The sequence below is a fragment of the Cloeon dipterum genome, chromosome 1 (assembly GCF_949628265.1).
Source record: "Cloeon dipterum chromosome 1, ieCloDipt1.1, whole genome shotgun sequence".
Classification (NCBI taxonomy): Eukaryota; Metazoa; Arthropoda; class Insecta; order Ephemeroptera; family Baetidae; genus Cloeon; species Cloeon dipterum.
The window spans coordinates 42,904,737-42,916,835 of NC_088786.1; the positions used below are offsets into that span (position 1 = coordinate 42,904,737).

At 50.1% G+C, this 12,099-nt stretch overlaps 2 protein-coding genes across 9 annotated transcripts in view; both read right to left on the reverse strand.

The window, feature by feature from the left end:
- The window catches only part of LOC135944253 (zinc finger protein rotund-like), a 105,920-nt gene that overhangs the window by 23,107 nt on the left and 70,714 nt on the right, over positions 1 to 12,099 (reverse strand). The window lies entirely within an intron of this gene.
- Positions 16 to 11,799, reverse strand: ATP8A (ATPase phospholipid transporting 8A1). Of its 8 annotated transcripts, XM_065491020.1 has the most exons (19): positions 11,640 to 11,799; positions 11,213 to 11,297; positions 8,254 to 8,633; positions 7,655 to 7,818; positions 7,234 to 7,600; positions 7,070 to 7,178; positions 6,218 to 6,468; positions 5,988 to 6,165; positions 5,569 to 5,906; positions 5,340 to 5,477; positions 5,122 to 5,274; positions 4,480 to 4,851; positions 4,084 to 4,340; positions 3,484 to 3,676; positions 3,310 to 3,428; positions 3,047 to 3,181; positions 2,891 to 2,989; positions 1,179 to 1,267; positions 16 to 184 (listed from the first exon to the last, which is right to left on the reverse strand). In XM_065491020.1, exons 2-19 carry the CDS (start codon positions 11,265 to 11,267, stop codon positions 87 to 89), a joined length of 3,495 nt encoding a protein of 1,164 aa, XP_065347092.1. In that variant the 5' UTR covers positions 11,268 to 11,297; positions 11,640 to 11,799; the 3' UTR covers positions 16 to 86. The 8 variants fall into 8 exon arrangements, with proteins under 8 accessions (XP_065347092.1, XP_065347067.1, XP_065347057.1 ...); XM_065490995.1 differs by lacking the exons at positions 11,213 to 11,297; positions 11,640 to 11,799 and adding an exon at positions 10,192 to 10,339 and having other exon boundaries at positions 7,073 to 7,178; XM_065490985.1 differs by lacking the exons at positions 11,213 to 11,297; positions 11,640 to 11,799 and adding an exon at positions 10,192 to 10,339.

Genomic DNA, 12,099 nt, shown 5'->3' on the forward strand with positions numbered 1-12,099 from the left:
TTGTTTCTTTGTTTGTGTGTGAGAGTGTGTGTTTAACAATAATTAACTGGATAAGATCTAGAGTAATGAGATCACAGGGTCAAAGGTCACATGCCCTCGGGCTTAGGCAGGTTTGTGTTGTACGCGCGAATCACCTCAGACTGGGGCACCGCGCCGTGCTCCTCTTGCGAAAACGCATAACCGTCTGCAAAAAATCAGAAATAGCATGTTATTTAAAAATTCAGACGCTTCGCACTCCGCGACAAATTTCCACTTTCCCTTTTTTATCCAAAATTTCATTTTTGGCAATTTTCAGTCTGCGCACCAATCAAAAAGGGCCGCGGCTCTCTGATTGGCTCAGTGACGGCCGGCGCAAGCAACAAGGCATTTTGTAGCTTGCGCAGGCTGTCGGGTTTTGGCGCTGATGTCTCACTCTTAAGAGCCAATCAGGGAACAGTTTCGCTGATTCCACCCTCAGGAATCGATTTAGATATTGCCAAAACTGAAATTCCAGTGCTTTAACGAAGTTCCTGAGCTCACCAATCGATTCCTGAGGGTCTAATTAGTTAGATTGGATGTTTTTTCCGTTAAAACAACGCTGCGCGACGTGCGAATCCCGCCAAAACCATATGACGCACTCATGCGCAGTTCTCGCATTTCATATTGTTTTGGCGGGAAAAAAGTTCGCACGTCGCGATTGACTTTTTTAACGGAATAAGTATCAATTCTAACTAATTCGACCCTCGGGAATCGATTGGTGGGCACAGAAACTTCGTCAAAGACCGTCTTTACACTTGGAAAGGTGGAAATTGGTCCTGGAATGCCGAATATGTACAGCAGTGTACAAAACTATCTGCGCTACTACCACCAAAAGGCCCTCGCATATCTAAGATCGGCAAGCCAATTATTTTAATAATCGTTGCTCTGAGAGAAGCGATATAGAATATAATTTTGCCTTTGTACACCGAAAGGGTATATACACGAAAGAAAGATGGACGAGTGTTTTGCGTGTCTATAATGCTGGTGAAAGGGTTAGTTGTACAGCTACTAATATTAGTCGACACACAAGCTCACACTTTGACATTCATTTCTCCTGAAAATTCGATTCGATTCGCCGATTTTCGGTGGCAGTGTGTGTCGCCCGAAAACGCTGCTTTTTCAGGTGCGTTTTCGGGCGTCAGGGTGGCTGATCAACTTACGCGAAAGTTCCACCTCGAGGTTGGAACTGTGCGGCCCACGGCGGAACACGTTCTTGACGTTCTTGAGCAGGCGCGCCGTTTCCGTCAGTCTGCAACGAATGCACGCTCTCAGCCCTTTGAACCCTTTGAACGCCCTTAACTGTACACACTCGCACGCACCCAGCACCAGAAAACAACAACAAGCAACAACCAACGAACCAACAAACCAACACCATCAAGTGAGAGAAAGAGAAGTAGAGAGAAAGGAAGGCAGATGGCATGGCAAGCAGAAGCGGCGACGAGAAATACGCATACTTACACTTGGCCAGACGCTCCTGAGCATGCACGGGACTAAACAGAAAGGCACAAAACACGAGAATTAACCAAAGAGAGAAAACACCATGCCAGATTGTCGCCGCCAAGGGACCCCGGGCCACCCTCGAGGGCCGCCGGCGTCCCTTCCCCCCGCCCACTCGCATTCGCCCCCCGAAATCGCGATCTCGACAGGCGTTTCCAGCTCTCACGACCGAAAACACGGCTTTTACCCTGAATTAAACAAATTGCAGCGAAAATTGCTCCGACCTTCGGAATTTAATATCGGGGCATGAAGCGGAAAAGCGAGTTTTTTTAAGTTCGCCCCAAGAAAGGAGGTCGTCTCGTACATATAAAGCATTTAGAGTTTGCATTTTAAAACACAATTAAACGATTTCAGGTTAGAAACCCTGAAAAGGTCAGTTAAAACGACCTGAAACACAGACAGAGCGTCCAATTGCCTTGGAGATAAAATTTCACAGAGTATGTAGTTACCTTATTTCTATGGACAAAATTAAAGCTGCAGTCTCAGGGTAAAAATATATCTGACTTTCGGTTGTTAGGGCATGAAGCAGAAAAGCGGGATTTCAGGTTTGATTCCACTCGTAGCATGTAGCAGAGGTATTTTTAACAATTAAGCGATTTCAGGGTATTAAACACACTTGAAAAGGTCATTTCAACTTAATCAGTGCGTCCAATCGCCTCCGAGATCAATTTTCACGGAGAATAATAAGCTGAGACCCACGGGAAAAAATGTAAGGGTAAACAACCTGAAATCGGGGCGAAAAACGGAAAAAAGCGGGACTTTCAGCACTTTCAAACACGACAAAAAAACCTTGGCAGAGGTCGTTTCCCTTTCTCAGTTGTTTAAAAACGACCTCCCATTCAGCGGGGGCGTCCAATCGCGTTTGAGATCCGTTTTCAGGACGGTTCACCTTTGCAGCGAATGCGAGTCGACGTGGGAGTGCACCTCGGAAAGAAATCGAGTCAGGGGAGGGGGTGGGTGGGTGGGCGTGGTCCTGGATCGGGGGGTGTCAACTACGCAACAGGGGGTTGCACGGAGCAGAGTCTCTGTGCGATTGGCCACGAAGAGACAGAGAGCAGCGCACAGTGCGTTCCAAGGTACATTGGAGTGAGAGGCGCCAGGGTTGCCACTTCCCCTCCCTTCCCCTCGAAGTGCCATTTGCGGTTAAACGGTGGTTTGTGACAAGACGAGTGAAGTTGAACCGAAAATGGCGGGTGTCCCGCGAGGGGTGGCAACCCTGGGCGCGAGACAAGATAAAAAAAAACGGGACGGAAACGCCGTTTCTCAGGAACGAGCAGGTGGAGATGCATTTTTATGTCGCGCCGGCGCTCATGCGTTCTCTTTCAGTTTAGTTTTGCGGCAGGAGGATGGATGCAGAGGGGGAGTGAGGCCGTACCTGCTGCGCTCCTTCTGCATGATGCGGCTCGGGTCGCGGTTGCGCACCTCCGTTTCGCGCACGCTCTCCTCCAGACTCTTGTTGGTCCACAGCACGCCTCTGCCGAGCCAAAACATTAGCCAATCGGGCCGGAATTTCAAATTGAAAAACGAGCACATTTTGACCGAGGTGTCGGGTAGCAGCGCCGTGAACGGGATCAGCACCAGGCCGAGCCAGAAGACGGGCGACGAGAAGACCATCCGGTCCTGGCCGGCCATCACGGCGCCAACGGGCACCAAAGGCCAGAAGTTGCTACACATTTGCATTTTAGTTTAATTAAAAACATTGGAAATTGAATATTGAAGTTAGTTCGGAGTCACAAATGAAGCTTTGTTTATAGTATTTTGCGAAGAAAAAAAAATTGTCGTTTTTAAAAGCACCTGTAAATGACGACGAAGATGAACCAGGCGACGATGGAGCCCCAAATGGCGAGGTGCGTGACCCAGGTCCAGTAGTGCGTGACTAGAGCCGCTTTCAGACACACCGTCATCACCACGTACTGCGAATTAATTATAAATCAGACATGCTTTTCACTCAAAAGATTCGATTCGGACCGAGTAGACGGTGTTTCCGAGGACTAGGTAACCGCCGTCGCGGCCGTTGCTCCAGACGACGTCGCTTTCGAAGGCGAGCAGCGGAAGCCAGAAGAGCAGCACCGAGTGGAACAGCGAGTTGAAGATCCACAGCCAGAACACGTTGCGGTTGAATGCGCTGCCCAGCTGCGAGCTCTTGTACAGCAGCGGGTACCTACCAATTATTATTATTTTAATATAAAATCACATAAAAAGTTATTTGCTAGAAGAACCCTCGATGCTGATTGGCTGACGCGTACGCGCGTTTCAATAATTCTGCGGTTGTCTAGCAGCAGCAAACAAATCACGCGGGAGATTTAGTAATTCGCATGCGATTCCTTGACAATTAAATAATTTTTTAAAGTGTTCCTGCGATCGTAAATCCATTGATCAACCCTTTAGCTGCCAGTACAGATCAAACAATCGGTTTTTCGCTCATTGGTAAGTAATTTGGGGCTTATATTCTACTGAGACCGTTTAGTTAAAAAAAAAATTCTTGCTGTTTATATTAATGTTAAGTCAGAATAATTCCCATTCGTATTCGATAAATTTAAATCAAACAGCAAAGAACACTAAACTTACTTCGTCATCGCGTCGGCGCTGCAGGCGCGGTCGAAGAGGCCCATGGCGAGCGGTGGCGCCGCCGTGAAGAGCACGTTGTAGAAGCCGATGGTCCAGCGCTCAAACAGGATCTGGCCCGACCAGCCCGAGTAGATGGCGTACCACAACTCGATCACGTACAGGCAGATGTTCTTGTAGAAGCTGTACAGGATCAGCTTGCTCATGCGCGCGTAGTTCCACGCGCCGTGCACAAACAGCAGACGCGCCAGGAACCGGAACTGCAAATTCCAATCAAAAATTATTTTTAAAAAAATTGGCGGCAAATTGGTTCAATCCGTCTAGGAATCGTGTTTTAAAACATGGTGGAGAAGCGCACGATTCGCGCTGAATTTGCGAATAACAAAGCGAGCGACTGACCTGGGCGATGGAGTAGTCGGAGGCGCAGGCGGCCTGGAGACCCTCCTGCCCCGAGATGCCGATGCCGACGTTGGCCTTCTGGATCATGGCGACGTCGTTGGCGCCGTCTCCGATGGCGAGCGTGATGTGGGCCGTGTGCGTGGTGACCATGCCGACGACCTCGGCCTTCTGCAGCGGCGACACGCGGCAGCACACGACCGACCGGCAGCTGGTGCACAGCGCCAGGAACTCGCGACACAGGTCGTAGGACAGCGCGTACGTCAGCGTCTTGCCGTCCACCACCAGCGCAAATTCAGAGTCGCGCGACGTCTCGCCTCCGCTCCCCTCACGCATGATTCGCTGCGTGTACTCGTTGATCTTGTCCCGCGTGTTCTGACAACGGACAATTTCGGAATATATTATTTTACAACAAGCGTAACAAGTTCTTTAAAAGTCGTGGAAAATTGAATTTTTAAAATTAAAAATATTAAAAATATATACTTCCAGACTTGACTTATTATTTAACAAGATAAGATTGAATTTTATCTACTTTAACTGAATTTCATACACCTTTTTAAAGCCTTGGCCACTTTCGAAGCTCTAAAAATTTTGAAATCTGTTTAATTCGGAACAAAGCCACGCAATGGCAAATGTTGAACTTACATCGAGGCTGCCCTGGTCGAGGATGAGGATGTTCATGCCCGGCGTGAGCAAACGGCACGAGTAGCCAATGTTGATGGCCGTTTCCTGCTTGTCTCCCGTCAAAATCCACACGTGGATGTCCGCCTTGAGGAACTGGGCGATCGCCTCCGGCACCTACCACCACAAAATGACGCAAAGTTGCGAGAGAAAGAGAAAAAGGATTTATCCGAGCGACTTACGCCGTCCTGGAGCTTGTCCTCGATGGCCGTGGCGCCGAGCAGTCGCATGTTGATTTCGATCAGGTCGGCAGCCTCTTCGAGCCGCAGTTCGCGGTCGTGCAGCGCGGTTGCTGCTTTGTGATACGTGTGCTTCCATTCCTGACATTAAAAACAAAATTAATTTAAATCGTTAAGGGTCCGAATAAAAATTTTCCGGCCAGTAAATGAAGGAAACAACGACTTCACTGACCTCGTAGTGGGCGTGGCTGATGTCTGCGACGGCGCAGCAGAGGGTGCGGAGGCCCTCGGTGGCGAACTCCTCGAGGTGGCGCAGGGTGATTTCGCAGTCGGAGCGGTCGCGCAGCCGCTCGAAGATGACCGAGTCGGCGCCCTTGCACAGCAGCTGCAGCCGCCCTGACGGCGTCCGCACCACCACCGACATGCGCTTGCGGTTGCTCGTGAACTCGAGCACGTGCAGGATCTCGTAGCGCTGCTGCTCGCCCAGCACGCGCACCGTCACGCTTTCCGGCTCGCGAGTTTCGAACACAAAGCCAAACTCGCGCGCGCCCTCTACCAACGCCCGTTCGTCTAACATAATTATTAAATTAATTATTTTTTTTTACTCTATAATACATCGACCACCTTGAATTTTAATTTGTTAAAACTCACCTGGCGACGCGGCGTGGTAGAGAATGGTGTCCTTGTCCCGCTCAGGGATGACGGTGTGGCAGACGGCGAGCAGCGTGAGGAACTGGCACACCTGAGCCGCGTCAGGGTGCGTCAGGTCGAGCTGGTCACCGGCTTCAAACACCTGACCGGCCACGGTGCACTTTTTGAAGCGCATGACCTGCGCAAAACAAACGTTAATCAATTTTCAAGGTTTTAAAATCGAAATTTACGTTGCACGTCAAGGTGCCGGTCTTGTCGGTGAAGATGAACTTGACCTGGCCGAGCTCCTCGTTCAGGTTGGAGGTGCGGGCCGCGGCCGGCGTGCCAGACTCGGCGTGAAACATTTCCTGGTCCTCGTTGATGAACGTTGCCTGAAAGTAGCGCACGACCTCCAGAGACACTTGCAGCGAAATGGGGATCAGGTTGTTGTAGAGGATGATGAAGGTGAGCAGGTTGTACACGAAATTCGTGGACACCACGTCTGCAACGACACCAAAGGGTCTATTAGCTTCCATTTCGAATATTAACTTCGTGTCGCGGAAATATGGCCGATCGTTCGCCACGCCCAATTTCAAATCTCCGCATCGCCCACGCGAGTTGGCTGATCAAAGTGAAGTTAGCAATTGGAGAGATCTACCAAGAGGCCATATTAAAATTTAAAATTACTCAGGGTCGAACTTCCACTCAGGATCACCCTGAAAGGTGGATGCAGGAACTAGAATTTTCTCAAAATAACGTTAACATGGAGCGTTTTTTGGAATTTTTTCCTTCATACGTGAATTCAGGTCGAAGGTTGATTGACCTGGGAAATTTGATCACTGTCGGAAAACGATGAAAATCGATTTCTCAGAATGCAAATCTGTTTTTTACCACTTTCAACCTTCAATCAGGGTAACCCTGAAGGTCGATTTCACAAATTTTATCTCAGAGAGGTCTACCACATGGAGCTAAATCGGCCAAATTTCCGCGGGACGAACAAAATAACTCTGAAAAGATACGAAGCTAATTTAATTATTTTCAATTGGATTATAGAGTCCAAAGAAGACTTGTTAATGGTTACAGGGTTTTCAGGTTCAACTAACCACCAATGGCGAGGTAGATGTGTTTCTCCGCGTTGACACTGTTCCAGATGGCGTTGAAAACAGCGCTGACAAAGCAGAGGCCGACGAGAAGGCCGAATAAAATGAGAACCTGCGTGAAAATCAGGGTTTATATTGAAAAACCTTCGATTCAGGGCGTGACGAACCTGAGAGTTGGTGACCTTGTCGAGGGTGGAGCGCTTGAGCGGCGCCTTGTTGGAGTTCTGCATGAGCTTGGTGTCGACGCCCGTGTAGACGACCAAGCCGAACACCCAGTTGGTGTTCTTGAGCTTGGCGCCGCGCAGCAGCAGTTGCTCAGGGCCCAGGGCCAGGGCGGGTCTGTCGCGCAGGTTGAGCCGGCCGCTGAAGTCGTAGAGGTTGAAGTGCGGCGGCTCGCAGTCGAGGCTGGCCACGAAGCGGTCCAGCTGCGTCGTCTCCAGCAGACACGAGGTCACCGCCAGACCCTGCCGGATCTTGAGGTTCGTCTCGCCGTCCAGGTTGGCCGTCTCGATGTAACACATGCCCTGAGGCTCGCTGCAGAGAAAAGGATTGAGTTCTCGAGGTGGGAAGGAGTTCGTGAAAGCCGACCTGGAGGACAGGAGCACCATGTCGGCGGGGAAGAAGGATTCGTTTTTTGTTTTGACCACGTCGCCCACCTCCACGTCCCGCCAACGCACCCATTGCCACGACCCTGGCGACCTGAACACCTCCACTTTGCGCTTGTTTGTCTCGTTGTCAGCCTTGTGTCGTTTCTGCAAGCACACAGTTTAAATTTTCGCGGGTTTTCACGGTACAATGCGCAGTTGGTTTCTGCGCACGTAGAAGTAGTGTAAGAGAATTTTTTATTGCGCATGCGCAGTAAGCCCTGGAGAGCCTGTACTTTGCGCAGTAGGTAGCAATCGAATCCAAATAACCTAGAGAGTGAAATCAGAGGTTTTGCGCATGCCTATTATACTAAAGGAGCTACTGCGCATGCGTGTTACGTGCATGGCAATGCGCAAACATGTGAGCTAAAACTGTAATCATGCGCATTTGGTCAATAAAAAAATTAAAAGGCTCCTTTATTAAAAAAAATGGCACTTTTCCTCGTGTTTGCAGCTTTCAATATATTTCTACGCATGCGCAGAAGAGGCCAGTGTGTCAAAAACATGCGCAGTACGGTTTCCAAGGAATTAATTGAGACTAACAAAGTCTTCAATGATTTCTTTGATGGCGGAGATGAAGAGGATGAAGAAGAGGGGCACGATGGTGGTGTAGCGTCCGGTGGGCGAGACGTCCGGGATTTGCTGCAGGAGGCCGATGAGGAGGAAGAAGCAGTTGGAGTAGCGCTGGAACTGCTCGTAGAGAAAGCAGGGCAGGAAGGAGACGACGCTGTACTTGGCCGTCGACACGTAGTTGGAGCAGAAGCGCTGCTCCTGCGGCGCCACCGGTCCAGCCGTCCCGTCCACCGCGTCCTGCTGCTCCACCGGCGGCGGCCAGTTGGTCCGGTTCAGCCACACGCGCCGCGCCGCCCGCGCTCCGCCCACGCCTCCGCCCTGCGACGCCACCGACGTCTGCTCGTCCTCATCTGCGCAACCAAAATTATTATTTCAAACAAATTAATGTATCACTGCAAATCGATCGGAAAGCAAACGCGGCGAACGCGGGCCTTGGAAAAGTAATTACCGCGTGCCAAATGAATTAGTAATCGCGGCGGATCGACTGTTGCCGGTGCCGCGCGGCCCAGCTCCAATCAACAGTTGTTGCCTGACCGAAACAATCGTTATTTTCGTCAAATCAAACATTCATCGAGAGTGGAAAATGCTAGGAGTGTGGGAACAGGCCAAGTAACTATTTTTTACGTCATTCTCGGGTTTGGAAATGCGTCGATTTTGTAATCAACACCGAAGCTCGATTCAACCGGAATCGAACAATTCTTTTTGAGCTGAAAATAAGGCTAAAAATTCCATTTACGGTTTATTTTCATTCAAATTATTCGAAAACCATCTAAAGTGGAGCCTAGAGTAGTAAATAAAAAAGGTTCGACCCTCTAAATTGGCCATAAAATAGCGAGTAAAAATATTAAACTCGAAATGAAATAAAAATTCGAACCGAATTCCAGAGGAAGGTTCGAGAATAAAGTGCAGCCGACCTTTCTTTACAATTCCCAAAGGCAAATGATCGTTTTTGAGGGGGTCGGCGTGGGAGGGGACGTACCTAGACGGGGTGCAGCGGCCCCGGGGGCCTCGGCCCATGCCCAGAAGCGGCGCGGCCTGCCGGTCATGCCGCCATGTCGGCACTGCCGCTGCCTCACCCCTCGCCACCCCGTGTCGCACCCCCGAGCCGAGCGAGCGCCGTCGCCAAGGAAACGCCAGCAACCCCCGACCCCCTCTGGCTCTTCTCTGCCCGTTTCGTCGCCCTCCAAAAGCTGCCCGCGCGGAACAAAGAGCGAAGAGGAGTGATAAAAGCAAAAATAGAATAGCGTCAGAAGGCGATAAAATAGACAAAATAACTCCAGGCAACCCGTTGTTTCGTAAACAATTTAAATTTTAAAATTATCTTTCCAAATATTAGTGACGTCATTTATTTATTTCAAAACATTATTTCGAATCAACTGTTTGTGCTCCAAACTCCAAAGGCCTATTTAACAGTTGACAAATAATTTTCCAGCGTTTGAAATGTAAAATGGAGTTGCGTATGCCGCTGCGTTGGACATTGGACAAATAGTTAAATTAGCACTCGCGTGTTTACTTTTGCGTAGATAAGAGTGGCGCACAATGACTTTCTCCTCTTGCCGAGAACCAGAGGAAGAATCTGTTCGCTAATTTTCCCTTTTTAGGAAAAGTCGGCTAATTGGCGTCGAAGAAGGCGCTCATACCTTTGACGAGAGGCAAGGAACGCATCCCGATCGGCTGACTCTCCAACCTGTCGCGAAACTGTATCTGCGCGTGCAAATAGTGAGCGGCGAGTGCAGTTTGAAAAAAGGCTTATCGCGCAATTGGCTGCGCGATAACCGACAATCTGTGTGACTCAATTATTTCGTTTCCAAGAATCAACTAACTGCCACTGACAATCGAGTGTTTTCTTCGAATTGTCGCGTGAAAATGTTATTGAATTTGTCAAAAATGTAATTAGTTGCAATTTACCGAAGGGCTGCGGCAGGTTGGAGAAGCGGACGGAGGCGGTGCGGGCGCTCATCAGCACCGGGTGGCCCGGCCCGTAGCCCCACGGGCCCCAGTTGCCCCGCAGGCCCCTCAGCTTCAGCGGCACGCTCGCCATTCTTCCACCAAAACCAAATGACAAACAAACGCGTCCGATGAATCGAATCATCGATATTTATCCTAATTTAATTCTGTGTTTTTGTCTAGACTGGATTTTTGTATTCATCCGAATTTTCTCCACTTTTTAAATTCACATTTAATGAATCAATTTATTCTGGTTGTTTTTTTGTTTGAATTTTGAGCTCAGCTGCAGTTCATTTTGGGCCTTTTTGTCCGATTGTGTCGATTTGGAGGGAAAAGAGTCGGCGCTAAGTGGATTAGTCTTGGTTGCGGCTTCTTTTTCTTCCTATCGACCGCGGCGCCGGCCTAGGATTGCCAACCTCGGCACTTTTGGCACGAAAGTGAAATTGTTCCGCAAGCAGACCTATTTAATCAGCCTCTCTTCTTGTCAGCGCAATACGCTCCAACGGAAATAAGTTTTATCCGTGTGTTTTCTTATAACAAAAAATAACAGTGCTCGGCCGGCCGGGTTTTCCTCGTCGCAGGGAATCCCAATATTTGTGAAAGGAAAAAACCTGTCTGTTCCAATTGCAACTATTTCTGGCGGCTCGACATTTGGGGCGTAATGACTAGAAAATTTATTAGTCGGGCGCGCGTCGCGTCTCGCGTCGAAAATAATGCAAACAGATGTGTCTGAATGAATAACATTCGCAGCTGTGCAACACGACGAACCAAAATAAATACTCGGAGAGCAAAATGAATTGGGTGGCATCGATCGGCATTTTCCGTCCGTGGCGTCGCGTGTGATGAGCCTTCTGCCGGCTTTTCCGTTTTTCCGATGATCGCGTGCCGCCGCGATTTATTTAAAAGTGCTGCTTTCCGGCCGCTGTCGTCGCATCGATTTCTCAAGGGGTGAAAATTTGGAATTCGAAAAATATGTACTGACCCAAGTGGGGCGGATGGCTGGACAGCTCGAAGGCCTCGTGGTGCGGCGGCGGCATCTCGGGGGCGGCTACCACCTCCGCATGCTCCTGCGGACAGACTGACCTTTAGAATCATCTGCCATTTGATTCTCTCGGGGGGTGGATGGTGGATGAAAGCGGCGGGCAGGCAAATGTCAGCCGGGCCATTAATCCGCGTCGGAGGGGCGCGCCGGGGGGCCAGCCGATCGCTCACCCCGATTGAAGGGTGCGTGACGACGGCCAGGGAGCCGAACCACGCCCTGACCCTTTGCTTTCCGCTGGCTGGCCCACTTTTCCCATGCCGATAAACAAAGGGGCCAGCGACCCACCGACCGACCGACCGGAGCGCCACGCCCCCCTCTGGCGCGGATTCGGGTCGAATCCGGCGCTTCCGCAGCCCGCAAAACTCACCGCGGGGACTCTAGGGATCGCTGCTGGGCCCCGGGGGCCGGCTCACTCCATTCGGGGCCGCAAAAGCACGCCTACGCTAGCTCTAACACGGCGAGGATTGTGCGTTTCCGCACTCGCGCTGCTACGACAAATAACAACTACTGCGACTGACGAGCCGAGGGATGAGGGACGAGAACGGCGCTCCGCCGGTTAACCGGTTCCTTCTTCGGCCTGCAGCCGCACTGAAGGTCAAATCAATCTTCTCGTGTTAAATAAAACCGGTAATCAGTCTGCCTTAAGAAACCGGTTTGGAAAACGCAACCGGTAAATAAAAATAGTAAATAGAGAGCAGCCGACTGGAGCGTCCGCCATGATTGAAATTCGGAATGAGCGCGGCAAAAGAATTCTCGGCCCAAACTCAAGAATTTAGCGGGTCTGGCCTTTGAAACACGTATAACGTGAATTAACTTCAAATATTATT